Source organism: Myotis myotis, unplaced genomic scaffold (genome assembly GCF_014108235.1).
Source record: "Myotis myotis isolate mMyoMyo1 unplaced genomic scaffold, mMyoMyo1.p scaffold_m19_p_13, whole genome shotgun sequence".
Lineage (NCBI taxonomy): Eukaryota > Metazoa > Chordata > Mammalia > Chiroptera > Vespertilionidae > Myotis > Myotis myotis.
In genome coordinates, this window is record NW_023416317.1 from 56,677,325 (window position 1) to 56,695,450 (window position 18,126).

Below are 18,126 nucleotides of genomic sequence, written 5' to 3' on the forward strand. Positions count from 1 at the left end.
GTTTGGCTCAGTGGATAGAGCGTTGGCCTGCGGACTGAGGGGTCCCGGGTTCGATTCCGGTCAAGGGCATGTACCTGGGCTGTGGGCACATCCCCAGTGGGAGATGTGCAGGAGGCAGCTGATCGATGTTTCTCTCTCATCGATGTTTCTAACTTTCTATCTCTCTCCCTTCCTCTCTGTGAAAAATCAATAAAATATATTTAAAAAAAAAAAAAGAGCATCTAATAACACCTTTATACATCAATCCTGCAATACTGTATGCTGACAATGTACTTTAGATTTAATATTAAATTCACAAGCTCAATGCTCTGCTCAATTTCTCCTGCCCACAACTTTAGCTATCAAACAAGAACAGAAGTTTAAAGTTTAATTATAATGCCTAAAACTTATGCTCTACCCCTAAGCCAAGCTGGCATTTTGTGTGTCCCAGGCATTTTGTGTGTCCAAGACTCATGGTTATACCATAAGAATTCTCAGTAATTAACAAATTAACGGTGATACTAAGTTATATTTACTTCACATACATGAATTGAATCCTCACAAGAGGACCCTATGAGGCAAGTATGACTGACCTCACTTACCCATGCGAAGCAGCAAAGGAAGAACGGTTTGCTTAACTCACCGAGACTGCAAACCCAGGCAGTCAGACTCACACTGATGCTATGAGCCGCTACACCGTATGGCCTCACCCTTTAACACTGATGTAAGTAATTTGAATTCCAAATTCCCTGCAGCCCATTTACAGAAAGGGTCCCACACCTTGAGCACAGACAAGACCACGTCTATAGTTAAGAAATACTGAAATTTGCAGCACAACGAATTATTCTTACTGCACAATGTCAACGGCAGAACCACTGGGAGTGGGCCTGAGTATGCAAATTAGAAAGCAATCATTCACAGACTGACTTATACTGGCTGTCAAAGTTCTGAAAAGACAAAAACCCAAAGTCTTATTATAAATGATGGCTATAAAAATTACAGCCCTAGCCAGTTTGGCTCAGTGGATAGAGCATCAGCCCGTGAACTGAAGGGTCCTGGGTTCGATTCTGGTCAAGGGCACATACCTTGGTTACAGGCCCTATCCGCAACCCTGGTTGGGACACACGTGGAAGGCAACCAATCAAAGTGTCTCTCTCACATCGATGTTTCTTTCTCCCCCTCCCTTCCACTTTCTCTAAAAATCAAAGGAAAAATATCCTCAGGTGAGGATTAAAAAAAAACAAAACAAAACAAAAAAAATGACAATATGCCCTAACTGGTTTGGCTCAGTGGATAGAGCGTCAGCCTGCGGACTGGAAGGTCCCAGGTTCGATTCGGTCAAGGGCATGTACCTTGGTTGCGGGCACATCCCCAATAGGAGGTGTGCAGGAGGCAGCTGATGAATGTTTCTCTCCCATAGATGTTTCTGACTCTCTATTCCTCTCTGTAAAAAATCAATAAAATATTTTTAAAAAAATGACAATATGGTAAAATACTTGCTATAGGATACTTAAGAAGTCAGCCCATGAGATGAAAACCATGCACTGTCAAAATCATACTCCACCACCCCAAGGTGAAGAACATACCATCTCTCAACACAGGCTAAGTCAGACATGCCTGTGTCCCCCGCGCTGCAGCAGACTGCTCTTCTGGATGACACCAGGTGAAGGGCTGGCTTGCATATTTAAGGGCCATAATATATGAAAATATGTGACTTGAAATAACAGAATCACAGCCAGCACAGTGAATGCTCACACTCAGAGAAACCTGGAAATAGACCACCTGAAGCCCCAGCCGAGTCACCCCTGCCTCCCATGCTAACTTCATGAGAGGGAAGGTGAGGTGTAGGATGGAGGAGAGGGGTAGAGCAAGCACAGGTGAATACACAGAAATTTAAAAATGACATAGGCAACACTACTGTATACAAAAATAATTATAGTGGTTGGATTGTTACACTGAGAAAATTAAGCTTTTATAATCCACAGGAAAAGTTTTAGTAGACACAGAAGGTATTCATTCCACCCAGAGACCTAAACATTCTGAAAACGACCAACCAACCCTGCAGTCAGAACCATGTGGAACCATCAAGATGACAACTCAAAAATAAAAAATAAAAATAAAAAAAGATGGCAAACTCCGTGTTCATTGTCACACAGACAGATGTGTTCTTACCGAAAGGAACAAAAGGTCTCTTTTATTTCCTTTTCCTTCCTCCATCATACGCTGGGAAGAAGTCTGGTGGGCTGATGGGTCTTAGGGCTTATTTCCATGACTATTCAAAAGCACATCCTACTCCATTTTCTAACCTGAAACTATCCATTTCTCATAGAAATGCGAATGAATGCTCTTATACTTTTTTTTGGCAGCTGAGAATGAGAACAAGGCAAAGGGAGAACATCTATAAGGATAAAATTAATATTTAGACTCTTGTCTCTTCATTAACCATGTGGTTGCCTGTTCCCCAAAAAAGTATCTGTGAGAAAATCTAACCAGGTGCTTATGGGGAACAAGGTACAGAAAACAAAGCCCTGATAAATAATATCAACTCCAGAATCAATTCTTTAGTCTCTGCCCCCCCAAAAGCTGACCTGGTGATGCTGACAGACATGGCTCCCTCATTCAAGTCTGCTAGTCCACACCAAGCAATTATACAGCAATGTTTATTTAGGCAAATGAGATGAGCAGCCCTATATTCAAACTGACCTAGAAAACCCAACTAACATAGAGAAGTGTGGTTGAATTTCACATTTGGAGAGTACTGACTGAAAAAGCCCAGAATATATATAGCAAATACCAAATGTAAAAGGAATCAGGATATTAAAGGACATAGGCAGAGAGAAAAGAAATTATTTTATTGGGGATCTTTGAGGGAAATGAATGCAGTTTTTTCCCTCTAAACAAGGAGTGTTATTTCTGTGGGAAGAAGCATTACGAATATAAAAAGCACCATGAGAAATCCTAATAGAGATTCAAGAGGGCTTGGTTCTATAGATCCTGTTTCCCTAATTCCATTTCATTGGGGAATATAGGTTTTGAGAAGAAAAGTAAAATATTACCAAGGTAGAGATTTTAGCAAGAACCAAAACAGAATCGATCCAGGCATCTGAATTTCTATCAAGAACGAAAGGACTGAGGAGACCTGCGCACACTGCCGACCACTACTCTGCTGCTGAGAACCTCACCGGAACGTCCCCCGCTGCGTTCATCAGGAAAAACGAGGGAAATACCGGATCTACAGGTCAAACTACCCTCTGGGAAAGTTGGAATTGGCCCGTATGAAATCCATCTCTCTGACACTTACAAGCACTTTCAGATCTCTCCCCCTCAACCATGCATGTGAGTTGCTGGTTTATAATAAAACACACGAAAAAAGGAAGATGTGCATTATGATCACTTGGTAAATTTTTGAAAACTGCATTATGGTTCTATTTTATTTAGTTTTCCATCTGTACCAACTGGCTATTTTTAAGAATTTTGTTGTTGTTTGTATTTTCAAGGAGTTTTCAAAGTCCAAAATTAATCATAGGGTCACTTCATCCATGATGGTTTTCTGGGCCAAACTAAACGATGCTCCAGATGTGAGCAGATCACACTGGCCCAGCCGCTCATCTCTTCCAGAAGTGAACTAGCATCCAGAGAAGGGTCAGACAACAGGCATTTTGTGACACTTTGGCCAGAACATGAGCCTAGGTCATTCATGCTCTATAACAGAGAACTGGTGCTCAACTAAAGGTACTAGAACCAACCAGATCCAGTTTGGGGATCCCCATCTGTGGTATCATCAAAAAATATTTGGGCCCTGGCTGGTTTGGCTCAGTGGATAGAGCGTCGGCCTGCTGACTCAAAGGTCCCAGGTTCAATTCCGATCAAGGGCACAAGCTTGGGTTGCGGGCTCAGTCCCCAGTAGGGGGTGTGCAGGAGGCAGCCGATCAATGATTCCCTCTCATCACTGATGTTTCTCTCTCACTCTCTCTAAAATCAATAAAAAAATATTTTTAAAAATACATATTTGGTCTTTGTTCCAGTTTCTTGCCGCAGAATTCCTAAAACTCTTGGAATTTCCTGAGCGATAAGGGTATATGACTGTCTTTTGTTCTAATGAGGCGACTCTTGATAGATAGTTCCAGGATGGAGACTGGTCATCAGAGAGACCAAGCCCTGATCAGAAGCTTGGAACTTTCAACCTCATTCCCCAACTCCAGGGAGAAAAAGGGCTACAGATCGAGTCAATGATCAATGACCAATGACTTAATCAATAATGTTTACATATGGAACCTCCATAAATGATGGCGTTTGGAAAGCTTCCAGGTTGGTTTACAAATCCATATTCAAGGATACTTGCAGACCTATGAACCTCCATACCTCTTCACTTGGTCCTTTACAATAAACTGTTTTCCTGAATCTTGTGAGCCATTCTAGCACATTCTCAAACCTGAAGGGGGGATATGAGACCCTCCAGCAGAAGTGTGGGTGATCTCGGTACATGTGTGACTGGCACCTGAAGTAAGGGCAGCCTTACAGGACTGAGCCCTTAAACCTATGGGGTCTGATGCTACCTCTGGGTAGTGTCAGAACTGAACTGAATTACAGGATGACCACTTGGTGCCAGGATTGGTTGGTTCAGGAGCAAAAAAAAATCTCTCATCATCTCTGTGCCTATGACATGGGAGACAAACACTGCTTTCCACTGATGCATTCCTGAACATGCTCAAACCTCTGCCTCTCAATGTACCTGAAGTTTGCCCCCGCCCACTTTCTGCCAAGTTCAACGGCAAGCACTACCATGATCAGGAACTTAACTGACAGCACTTGTCCTCCAAGCAGCCATTTTAAAATACAGGACTATTAAATGGAATTTTTTTTAAATAAAAAAATAATAATAATAAAATAAAATACAGGACTATTTTCGATTAAGGTTTCCCCAAAAAAAGTCCATTTCATCAGATATGCTTGTACATTTGCCAAGATATTCATTGTATGAAAAGTGAGCACTGTCTAGGGTTTGGTATTAGTCCAAAAGCTAAAATGAAAATTTTTTCATTTTCTAACAAATATAGAATTTTAAATTACTTATAACAGGGGTGGGCAACCCCTGGCACGCGTGCCAAACATAGCACGCCAGTAACTTTTGCTGGCACGCGAAACCCTCTCTTATCTTCCATTTACAATTTTTTTAATATCGACTTTTTTATTTTTCAGATAAATTCAGTGTAGGTGCATCTTAGATAAATAATTTTACATAACAAGTTATCTTAAAGACCATAGGCATGGATTGACGAGAGAGGGGAAGAGCAATTTCTATGCCTCTGCCTTAACTCTCCCTGCCTTCCTAGAGCCGACCAGTGTTTTGGTTTCATCCACATACGCTTGTGAATCTTTGTTCTCAGTGACGGATTTTGTTAAATCTCGTAATAGGAGTAGCCTGACGGATGAAAGTAGTAGCTCGTGCATATCTCTGAAGGTCACGAAAATAGAAACCTGATGTAAAATCTCTGTCATCAGTGACGCAGCAGCAAAAGCCCCACTGATAATATCAAACGAAGTCATAAAGTTTTCTGTCGGACTATCAGTGTACATGTACACATTAAAAAATAAATACATTTTTCATCATCATATACTGTGTTTTTGTCGCTTGAATGAATTTTATTATTTCTTCAAGGTTCTTCACATACGTACACCTTAAGAGATATCAAGTAGGCGTAACACGTTCTCAAAAAATTAGGGTTGGCACGCAGAAGAATTTTGAGTCAGAGATTTTGCTGGTTTTGGCACGCACTCACAAAAAGGTTGCCCACCCCTGACTTATAATGATATGAACAACAAAATAGAAAACTCTACTCCCTCAACATAACACTACTAAACAGTTTTCAAAACTAAACTTGAGTGTGACAGTACCATTTTGGGGAAATTTTCTTCGTAGGTTCTACTCATCCAATGTTTTATTTCCAGAGTTTGCACATACACATCTCAATATTTAGACAAATATTATTTAACCACCAATTCATACATAATCTACATTGCTGCCAGGAATTTTTATAGCATGGAGTGTGATAGAAGACAGACAGCATGACTAATGTCTTCTTTGATTTGGAGGCAAGCAAAGGCAGGAAATCATTTAGTTTGTGGCACAAATCCAGCTGATAGGTTATGAGGAGAAACCTAATGAAGCTTATACCATGCAATGATTTCTCTACCCTGTCACCATCGTTCAGGAACATTCGATTCATTTTTTAAAAACTGAGTTTTAGAGAGAGAGAGGGAGAGGGAGAGGGAGAGACAGAGAAACAACAATTAGTTGCCTCCCGTATGCACCCTGACTGGAGATAAAACCCACAACCTTGGCATGTGCCCTGAGCAGGGATCAAACCTGCAACCCGTCAGTGCACAGGATGACACTCCAACCAACGGAGCCACACCAGCCAGGGCTGATTCTTTTGTGTGCTTTTTTAAGTGACATTATCTAGTCACTTGACCTCAGCAGAGCTGTGAAGTCCTACTCACCAGCCCCCTCCCCAGCTTCTGCCCCAAGGGATTGTCTAACAGTGGACATGCGCATAAATCGCAGCATCTTCAGGGCTTCGTTTCCCTTCATGTCAGTGTGCACAGCCTCTGAGTCGTTTCCTGCACTCAGCGTGATGCCATGAGACTTATCCCTGTTGCCACAGGCATGAGCAGTTTCTTCAATTGCTGTTGAGGAGCGTGGCACTGTATGCACGCACAGGAGTTTGTCCGGTCACCGACAGACATTTCACTCTGATACTTCCCCAGGAATATAATCATGTAACTCAAGGTGCTTTACAATGAAGGGGGTATAATGTATTTGAAAATGGCAAAAGAAAAATTCAAATATACGCAGCATATATAGGTGCACAATCCCTTATATGGAACTCCAAAATCCAAAAATTTCTTAAATATCAAGTTTTTGGTATATTTTCAGTCAAGTCATCTGGAGACAAATCCAGATCTCCACTATACTGTCTCCTCCTAGTCTTTTTTTAAGTCCTCTTAGTGAGAGTAGTCATACATTTTGCTCTAGAAATATTATGTCTAATATACATCCCACTAGGGCAGTGGTTCTCAACCTTCTGCCCCTTTAAATACAGTTCCTCATGTTGTGACCCAACCATAAAATTATTTTTGTTGCTACTTCATAACTGTAATGTTGCTACTGTTATGAAACGTAATGTAAATATCTGATATGCAGGATGGTCTTAGGCGACCCCTGTGAAAGGGTCGTTTGACCGCCAAAGGGGTCGCGACCCACAGGTTGAGAACTGCTGCACTAGGGTATTAATTCATATATGATCTATACATTGCATTACCTTTCCATATTCAGAAACATTTATGCACTCATCCGAACCCGCAGATTTGGGATCAAAGTCGTGGCCCTGTCCTTACACAGCTCTGAACGAGAGAGAGATTCCAAGGCTCTCACTGGAGTCTGTGATGAATCTGCTATAGACTGGCTCCCCATTACATCAACTAAAGGGTGAGCCCCACCCCACTCACCCCTCTTGTGAGCAATAGCAATCCTGATGGTCTCTGCAGGTTAGCAGGCAGCTTTAGAAAAGTGACTGCCATTTATAAAATCACCTTTTCTACTGAAATTCACACACAATCTTTTTAGAAGTAAAGGTTAAAGTTCTCTAACCCTGACTGTCCCAAGCACATTCTTCCCGTGCGCACTGGGACCCCTCAGGTGTAAGCACTTAGGATTAGGACGGACCAAGACACACAGGCTCCTGCTGTTCCGGAGCGAACTGTCCAGAGGGAGAAATAAGACACACAAAACCCCTGAGAAAAACATCAGTGATGGATCCTATGACAATAAACTAGGATATAACGAAAAATGACGAAGGGGGATTTTAGATTGGTGCGGTGAGGCAAGGCCTCTGCGAAGTGAACCTGAAGCCAAGAGCCAAACCCCAGAAGACAAGTGAGGATCAGAGGGAAGAGCAGTACAAAGGCCCCGACAGAGAAAGAAGCCTGTACTGGTCAAGGACGAGAGAAAAGGTCGGGCTGGCCAGAGCACAAGAAGAAAGGTGGAGAGCAGGGCAGGATGAGGCCGAACAGCCAAAGGCCGGCTCATGCAGGGCAGAGTTGGGAATTTCTTCCAAGTGAGGTGGGAGGCAAGGGTGTAACATGATCTAACCGGTGTTTTCCAAAGTTCACCCTACTTGCCACACAGAGATGAAATACGGACAGTATGGGACTGGTAATCTAATCCTTTCATTATAAAAAGAAATCTATCTACCCACTATTATCACTTCGTATAAGAAAATGCCAAGAAAGGACTGCAGCTCCTGAAAGGTGTACTTTTCTAAACCAACGTCCTGAATGATTTCACATGCATGTCAATGCCTTTGGTCAGCCCGTTATGATTCCAATGGCTACCACAGCCAGCACATTTAGGAACTTCTGTATAGTGTGTCTTACTCTGCTAATAAATCTGACAACATAGACAGAAAACCAGTAAGTACTAAAGAAATGAAGAGTTTAAATTGCTGTTATTTTAGCATCAAGATATCTCTACTTTCCTGCAACAGCACGGGTGAAACTGGCGAGCATTATGCTAAGCGAAATAAGCCAGTCGGAGAAAGATAAGTATCACAGGATCTCACTCATACGTGGAATAAAATGATCAACATAAACTGATGAACAAAAATAGATCCAGAGACAAATGGCGGGGGTGGGGGAGATCCACTAAAGGACTTGTATGCGTGCGTATTAGCATAACCAATGGACACAGACACTGGGGCAGTGGGGGCTTGCCCTTGAGGGTGGGAGTGGCGGGGGGGCGGCAGGGGAATCAGTGGGGGGGAAAGGAGACATATGTAAAACTTTAAACAATAAAAAAATAAAAAAAAGATATCTCTACTTTCCTAAATAGGCCAGTGCCTATTAGGCACTGGAAGCAATGCATAAACCAAGATGAAAGCTGAGGTTATTGCCCTATTGCAGTTAAAAAGCGACTGCAGCCTATACACTCTAACCCCCAAAGATAACAGTAAACCACGAAAGTGTGTGTAAGACACGTGCAAAACAAATAAAAACGGTAGGTGAAGTATGCAAGAACAGAGGAACGCTTAGTCATGTTTCCACAAATTCAGAGTTGCTTTTAAAACAAAGAAATGATTAGCTTTCTGAGAAATAATGCTTCTGAGTGTGTTCTCAAATTACAGAAAAGGTATTTCTAGATTTAATGTAAATTTACTTCAGCACCAGACTATTTCAAACAGAAAAATTTATTTTTGTGGATAGTTTCCCTCTGCAGAACCAATCTGAAGAAGCAGCTATCTAGTTAAAGCAAAAATTTTATTCCATGGTAAACTGTTTAAAAGTAAACTATATCCTCAAAAATATGGCATGCTCTTGGTTGAAGAGTTCCTTAACTTGGATTACTGAAATCTAAATTCTGTGAAAAGATTAATGCTCTACTTTCTTCCATGTAAAATTCTGCAAGTTAGATCACTTAAATATTATCTTATTTTTAAGCCATTTCATATTATGTAGTCCTAAAAATATTGGTCAAGACTTTAAGTGTTTGGCACTTCCCTTTTGACTACATTTCCGTACTAGTAAGCATGTCCTGGGGGGTAGGGGAGGCGCGGGGAAGTCAATGGGGGGGGGGGGGGGGGAGACATATGTACTACTATTTGTAATACTTCAAATAATAAAATTAAATTAAAAAAAAAAGATTTGAAGGAACTGATGAAACTTGGTACTCTCAAATATTAGGAGGATATTCTGAAAAGTTTAACCTGCAGTTAAGACCACAGAACAGAGGTCAAAGAGACAGTTCTTCTGGATCTATTTATGGATTTCAACAAACTAGTTATTGCAGGACTCTGTTCTCCAAGCAAGACTGGAAAGAAACTACTAATTTGTACAATTTCTCTGGAAAGTTGTAATTTCATGCTGAAGCAATAAGACATAAACTTTTACATACAGTAAGTTTATTAAATCCTACTAGGCTCCATTGTAAACACCCTCCCACCATGAAGAACATAAACAGCCAGCTTCATGAGCTAATTCCATGAAATGTATTCAGGGAGAAGCCCTGCAGCGCTCCCTTTCTATCTCCCAGGCACTCAGAAGAACTGGGGCGCGCATCCTCACCCGCTGGACAAAGCATCCACAAAGAATCCCAGCGGAGACTAAAGCTGGCTGTTGTTTGGAGGCACCAACAGAGGCTTCCGGGAATCTTAATGGTGGTTTCTTAAATGTTTTTTGGTTTTTTGAGTGGCACACATTGCAGAGATCTGACAAAGTCCCTTCCTGACCCAAGGCCACATGCGCAACAAGAAGCTCACCTGTGTTATACCCCTTCAGCTGCACGTCCTTTATAGGCATGTCATCAGGAGTCCGAAAGGCGTTAAGAATCTGCAAGAATATGGTACTTACAATGATGATACAAATCATAATCAAATACTGAATATTATATTTTCTATCCTGGTTTTTACTTGACATAATTTAAAACTATGATTACTTTATAAATGAACTTTGGCATTCAAAGACCATTGAATGAGTCTCATCTAATGCCTCAAAAGTCCCCCAATACAGAAAGAAGGCAGAGAGCAGAACTGTCTTGAGCTCACGCTCGAGCCCTGCCATCGGCCCGAGTCTCTCCTGCTCACCTGCTGAGGAGCCTTGCAATGGCCGGTTTCCTGTTAAACAGACGGCATACACCGACTCGTTCAATCCAGGGCCATGGCCTTACCTCCTCAGCCTGGTCAGATCTCTCCCCATCTTCTGGACGGGTTGTCCTCTCCCTGCATTCAGTCCTGGCTCAAATGTCACTTCCTCGGGGATGGCCTCCTAACTACCCGATCGGAAACAGTCCTCACCCAGGGCGCTCTAGAGCTTACGTTGGCTTTCTTCAGAGCGCTGATCACTGCCTGAGGTCATCTCCCTTTTGCTTTTTTATTAACCTCAGAGGCAGTGGCTTTATAATATTCACTGCTATTGCGCTCAGTGCCTCGCATGCAAAATCGCTTAATATCCGAAGTGAGTGGAGTAAGAGCGCCTACCCACAGGATGCTGTGATATTTAAATGAACCAATGCTGTGAGCATCACATCGCGCCTGGCACAGGATGAACACTGAGTCCTGTTTGCTCTGACAGTGATGATCAGGCCTCAGGACTGCGATCACTGCCTTCATATTTTCTACAACTCGTACCTCACTGAGCACACGCACAGCTGGTGAAAGCTGAGTGAGCTCGGTGATGGTGCCAAAGCCAGTTTCCTGGCTGAGCTGCTCTGCTGCTAATACAAGATGCGAACACGGCCCGGAGCCGGGGGAAGAACACCCAGGGCTTTCCCTGCACATTTCTTTGCACCAGGGGTCCTCAAACCACGGCCCGCGGGCCACATGCAAATACAGATATTGTATTTGTTCCCGTTTTGTTTTTTTACTTCAAAATAAGATATGTGCAGTGTGCACAGGAATTTGTTCATAGTTTTTTTTTTAAACTATAGTCTGGCCCTCCAACGGTCTGAGGGACAGTGAACGGGCCCCCTGTTTAAAAAGTTTGAGGACCCCTGCTTTGCACCTTCTTGTGAATCTGTAATTTTTCAAAATAAAGTTTAAAAAACAATTTTTAACTGACCAAAAAAATAAAAAGCAAAAAGAACAATGAAAAGAAAAAGACACTTACCTCCTCTTTTGTGGCATTTTCAGGCACCCCATTTAATCGAATAAGCTTGCTTGCTTTCTCCTCACTTGGGCCAGTCCTATAATCTTGATCCTTGAACCCAGAATAAAAGATTATTCAGAAATGAATATGTTAGTACAAAATGAAACTGAACGTAAAATACAGGTACTCAGAATCAAAAATCAAATTGGCTTGCATCATATGAAGCTGTGAAAAACGGTAATTTTTTGTTTTTCTGTGTGCCAAAATTTGATCTCAAATCATTAGAATACACCTGTCCTAAAACCAAGGCTCAGTGAAGGAGGCTTGAAAGCATAAAGCAGAATGTTAAGCGAAACAACACTGAACAGGACTTTTATAATCAGGAAAAAAACACACAAATAAAACATTCTCAAGACTATCATTTTCTTTTCTTGAATGAGAAAACAGGAAAAAAATTTAAGCCAGATCTATAAACAAATACCAGAACAAAGTCAAAAAGTGCCATCTGAACATACTACTCAGTTCAGTTCCGAGAAACCTGCATTTTCCATATTCATAAAAGTCTCAGCTCCAACTGATTTCTCTTTATTTCAAAATTTTTATCAAGAATTTAACTTTTGAGAAAAAGTCTCCTAATACTAAGGGACCACACTTCCCAGTTATGTCTACTGTCCTGGAATAACTGTCAATAGTATTCTCTTTTACTCTTGAAAGTGTCCTAATTTGAACAATAAATTATATGGTCACTCACCTCTAACATTCTCAAAAGCTATTATTGGGTTAGCATGACTTAGGATTACTGTCTAAAATAACAGAAACCTGAGTAGACATGGGTAAAATCTAGTTAAAAAGATAATATTTTCATTGTCCAACTGCAAACATAACTCTCCTTGCTTATATTATATGTATGTTAGATTATATATTATATACAGAGAGAAATTCAACATTTTTTAAAATGTTTTTTAATTGATTTTGAGAGAGAGAGAGATAAACACTGGCCGGCTGCCTCCTACATGCCCTCCATCAGAGATGGAGCCCGCAACCCGGGCATGTGCCCTGACCAGGAATTGAACCGGCAACCTCTTGGTTCATAGGTCGACACTCAACCAACTGAGCCACACCAGCCGGGTGAAATTCAACATTTAATCAACTGATTTAGCTGCAAGAAGATACTTGCAACATTCATATCACCTCCTCGTGACTACAGAAAGATTCCTGGGTACTTCCTAAATAAATTTAAATAAGAAAATGATCACAAAACAGCCACAAGGCCTGATTCTGCAAAAGTTGAGAGAATCAACTCACAAAAACAGATACTTTCAAAGTAAATCATTCCAAGGCATTTAAATCAGCACCATAAAGCAAAATGTTGAATAAACACACATCAAAAATATGATTTGAGCTGAGGGCCCTTTCTGTGGAGATGTACGTTCCATCCCTGAGGACACATTTTGCTTTTTAATGGTTATACAAGGAGAGAGCCAGGACTAATGGTCCTGAACTTTACACTTCATCCCTCAGAAAAGCCTATGAAAAAGCAAAAAGCCATTCACTCCGCTGACATACCTGAAGCTCCGGTGGGGCACCTCGAGGAGCTTTGCCCTCTGGAAAGGACTTGCTCTGGCCATAGCCGAATAGCTGGCTCCCTGGCAGCCTGTGGTCCACGTCACGGTACTCCATGCTCCTGTAGTCCGTGTCTTGCCGCCCAAGAAAGTCCAGACCACCTTCTTCTTTAAACAAACCAGAATCAGAACTCTGCTTTTCACCTCCAGAAGGCTGCGACTTGTCTTGGTCTTGAAGTGGACTTTGGCTGTTCTGAAAGTCTGACGAAGACTCATGTTCAAAGGCTACCCCTTGTGTTTCTCCTTCTCTCGTTTCTGAAAGCTCAAATTCTCCCTTCTGAATGCCAAAAGCAGGCCTTTCTGTTGTATGGTCATGTGTGGATTCTTCTCTCTTGTTCACATTCATACCAGAATGTTCTCTGTCTTGTGTAGAGGGTTGAATGTAATCCAAAATATTTGGATCCACAGAGGGCATCTCCCTACCCTTAAATTCCATACACGTTCCCACATCCCTGCCCCTAAAGTCCTGGTCAGTCCTGGACCGGTGTCTACCTCTGAAATCTGAGTGTGGTGTCTCCCTGTCCCTAAAGTCGAGATCACTAGTACCTGAACCTCGGCCTCTAAAGTCCACCTGTGTTCCGTCTTTGTCCCTGAAGTCCAAATCAGATACATCTCTGTTCCTAAAATCAGAACGAGACTGATCTCTGGTCCTGAAATCCAAATCTGACAAATCCCTTCCCCTAAAATCTGCATGAGCTCCATCCCGGCCTCGGAAATCTAAATCATAAGCACCCCGGCCCCTGAAGTCAGGTGGAGGAGCGTCCCTACCTCTGAAGTCGATAGTGTGAGCATCCCTGTCTCTGTAGTTCATGTGAGATGTTTCCCTGCTTCTGTAATCCACAGCAGTCCCATTGCCACCCCTGTAGTCCAGAGGTGGTCCCTCTCTATCCCGAAAATCCCCAGAATGTATGTCCCTACCTCTGAAGTCCAACTGTGATGAATCTCTGCTCTGGAAATCAGAAGATGAAAAATCTCCCCCCCTGAAGTCATGTCCGGATCCCTCCCCTCCTGGGTAGTCACCAAGCAGTCCGTCTCTAGCTCCGTAGCTGAAAGGGTGCTCCTCTACATTTGCAAAGGGAGGCCCCGAATGCCCCTGGAAATCAAAGGGAAGTGAATCTCTGCCAGGAAAGTTGCCAGAGTGTCTCTCTTGAGCATGACTCTTAAGGGGAGGAGGAGGATAATCCCTGTTCCACCCGGGAGCAAACCTTTCTTCTTGGCTCCCACTGTAGAAACAAAGACAGCGTTATTCATATTGTCCAGAGTTTCAAATCTACACACCAGCACATTCTTCTCTAATCACAGCACATTCTTCTGTAAATATATTTTTTTTGGCAGAGTTCTGTAACAAGGTCCTAGATCTGCAGAAACAGCAAGGGTTTGCTATTTTAGGACGAAGTGGTGGAGTAAACTTTTACGCTCCCATTTCAGAACACGAGGAAAGTCAACACAAGGTTTTCAACATGACTGCTGCAGAAAAAGCTTTCACCCAGTCCTGCAACAGGGAAAATCCGCAACACCAGATAAGCTAGCAATGGTGACACGCTACAGAAATTTCCATTTCCTATTGCCAGGGAACTTAGAATTCCAAGATCAACATGATGATTCCTATACATCAAAAAAATCAATGCACTGTAAATTTCTTACAGTAAGTTTCAGGAGGTGTCTTCCTCATTGCTGCGTACAGGAGGAACATTCCAAAATATGTGATTACAGCTACAGCACGGACACCACCCAATCAGAATGGATGCAGGCCCCAAATGAAGAAACACTGGCTGGAAATAACCAGTAGGAGCACACTGCTGTACGCCAGCTGAGCGCCAGCCCTGGCTGCTTCTAAATCCCAGGTCTCCAGTGGCTCCCCCTAGAAGCACCCGCACGGGGTCCCTGCTATTGCAGCTCCCCCGGGCATCACAGCCGGCAGTGTGAGCCCTGCCACGGAGCATGTGTACGTTGACTAAGCCAAACAACAGCATGGAGGAGCTTAACGCTGAAGGGGACCTAGAGACAGCGTTAGGCCTTCAAGCATTATTCACATGTCCCGAATAAAGCTGCTATTCCAGATTCTAATGCTTTATGCTAATTTTTCATGGTAATAAGCATATTTTAAAATAGTATAGTATTAAAGTCATATTCTCAGTTTACAGAACTCAAGCGATAAATGATAACTGGCCCAATCTTTTATGCTACCCAACTCCGCCTTTGCCTAACCTCCTCCAGGTCACTTTACTTTTATTTTTTTCCCAGGTCGTTTCACATTGTTTTGGCTTTGATGAAAGTTTAGAGAGTTTAGGTAAACAATTAGGCACCCAGAATTTTGACTTTGAGGGGAATAGGAGGATGTGAAAAGGGAAAACATAAATGATCTGAAGGGTTAAAAATGATCTGAAGGGTTATCTGCTATTTAGCAGTAAAACAAAAATATTAAGAGAGCCAAGTCCAACTCAGCAGCCCTCTCGTCCCAGAATATACAGGTTCTATTATACGACCCCTCTGAACTCAGACTGCACCATTACACTAGACAGATTCACAGGACTGATGCTGGGTCACTCAGTTCAAGAGAAACAGTTACAATGCCAAACCCTCTCTTAAATAGGAATTTAACAGCAGCAACCTAAACATCAGAGTTATGCATATTTAATGAATCTTCAGAACATGATGACTTCCGTGAGTTCTCATTAACATTAGTTATGTCTATATGTTTCAACATAAGAGAAGCAAGTTCAAATGTTCTTCGTAAGTAATAACAATTTAACACTAAAATTAGGACAGTACCACTAACTCTAATGTCTCCCATGTTTAAAACCACTCAAATCCCAATGGTTAGCTTGCAGGAGGATTTAAGGGCAAGTGCTAAGATATCTAAAACTACGTTTTCTGACCAGAACACATCCAACACTGTCTTTAAATACTGCCCTAAGGATTATCTTACCCTCTTAAGTTGAGACGATCAATAGTTCTAGAATAATGTACTGCATTAGGGTTGTTAGAACTGTATTATATGTAGACTATTCAAGAAACAGTTCTATTAATATAAAATAGCAGTGGCTATGAAAATAATTTTTAGCCAAATAAAAAAAAAATTTAAGAAGTTATTAAAATGATATATAATATCATTTTCCTACAAGTACCTTTTAAAAAAATCCAAATTAGTCCCCCTTTATAAATTATATTTCCTAGTCAAAGATCTTTTAAAAAGCATGTAATAGCCCAGCCTGCGTGGCTCTGTGGTTAAGCATTGGCCTATGAACCAGGAGGTCATGGTTCAATTCCTCCTCAGGGCACATGCCCAGGTTGTGGCTCGATTCCCAGTGTGGGGCGTGTAGGAGGCAGCCGATCAATGATTCTGTCTCATCATTGATGTTTCTCTCTCTCCCTTCCTCTCTGAAATCAATTTAAAAATACATTTTTTTAAAAAGCATGTAATGACTTATAGTTAAACTAAAATTAAGGTGAGGAAATATAAATGGTAAGTTGGTCAAAGAAAAAAATGTTCTGAAAATTTTAGAAAGTTAGGCAACAGAGCTAAAGTTACCTAACATTTCTGATGGCTTACCTAAACCATCAGAACGGGTTAATTCTATAAGAAACAGCCTTACTTGTAAAGTAGTCATTCATAAATATAAATAAAATGCTAAAACACAAAACACTTGGCATGCTGGATATTTAGTCTCAGAATCACTTCAGAAATGACTAAAAATTTTTAAATGTTTTTATTTTTTAAAAACCAGAGCTATTTCTACACACACCAAAATATCCCCGTTAATGGTAATCCGTAAAAATGTTATACTATATCATTAATATATTAACAATTTCAATATTCATTATTTTAAGACTTACCGAAAAGGTCCTGTTCTATTAGCAGATCGAGAATCCCCCCACATCTCTTAAGTCAAGAGGGCCCAATAAGCAGATCCTTTCACTACCAAATGTTGGTTATAGCAGTACCTGTACAAAACAAGCCACATAAAATGAGAACATTAGAATATGAAGTAAAGCTAACCTAATTTTCTCCTGCTTACCTTATGAGGGACCACAGCAGCAGGGATATTTTTGGAAGTCACTTTTCAACATTCATTTATTAACTTATAACAAAAAAATATATTTTTAAAATTAGAAATGCATATTCCAGGCCACTACAAACTTCTCAGTGTACTAAGAATGCTTCACATTTATAAATACTGACTAATTTTTCTAGTAGCCATTCTAGAAACAGCATCTTAATCAGCATGAGCACCAGTCCTACACCATCCAGCCTGGCCAACCACAATAGTCTAGTACCCTCACCACAGTGATGCTCTGAAGATGGGCACATAACCCAAGAGAAGCTAAGAAGTCATTGGTAGACCTTTGCTGCAGCTACTAAAAAAGAGGCACACTTTCATGGCTTTGGATTTGGCAATGGTTTCTTAATGACATCAAAGGCACAAAAGACAAAACAGATGAAGGACACTTCATCAATTTTAAAAACTTTAGTGCATCCAAGTACACTATCGAGAGGGTGAAAAGATAACCTATAGGTCAGTAAAATGACAGACGAAGGCATTCCCCCCCAAAAGCAGTAACTGTCTGAATCAACTTTGTTGGAGCGTTAGAAAACAATCAAAGGTTTAAAACAACAAAGCAAATGCTCATTCAAGAAAAAGCATCTTCAAAATAATAGGAAAGTTTTATGTCTTTACTCATCCCTGCCCCATGCCTTCTCTAACATGGCAGTGGTTTTAGTCTTGAAGTAGTGGCAGCCCAGTTCCCACCTTCCTCCATCAAATCAAAAGGAAACCTGATTTGTGAATTTTTGTGTACATCTGTTCTAACCTGTCTGGGGGATATCTGAAGGACTGATGCAAGGTGCTTGTTTCTATTTTACCTAACTCAGAACTCTGTGGTAGGG

At 41.4% G+C, this 18,126-nt stretch overlaps 1 protein-coding gene across 5 annotated transcripts in view; it reads right to left on the reverse strand.

Annotated features, from left to right (window-relative positions):
• The window catches only part of RBM6 (RNA binding motif protein 6), a 67,904-nt gene that overhangs the window by 40,011 nt on the left and 9,767 nt on the right, over positions 1-18,126 (reverse strand). For all 5 annotated transcript variants that reach the window (XR_004971666.1, XM_036333521.1, XM_036333519.1 and 2 more), the window contains exons 2-5: positions 17,076-17,183; positions 13,183-14,461; positions 11,638-11,727; positions 10,293-10,362 (exon numbers count right to left, since the gene is read on the reverse strand). Coding sequence is in view for 4 of the 5 variants with exons in the window: in XM_036333521.1 (XP_036189414.1) it covers positions 10,293-10,362; positions 11,638-11,727; positions 13,183-14,461; positions 17,076-17,119 (1,483 nt within the window). In the remaining variant the exon portion in view is untranslated. The remainder of the gene's footprint in view (positions 1-10,292; positions 10,363-11,637; positions 11,728-13,182; positions 14,462-17,075; positions 17,184-18,126) is intronic.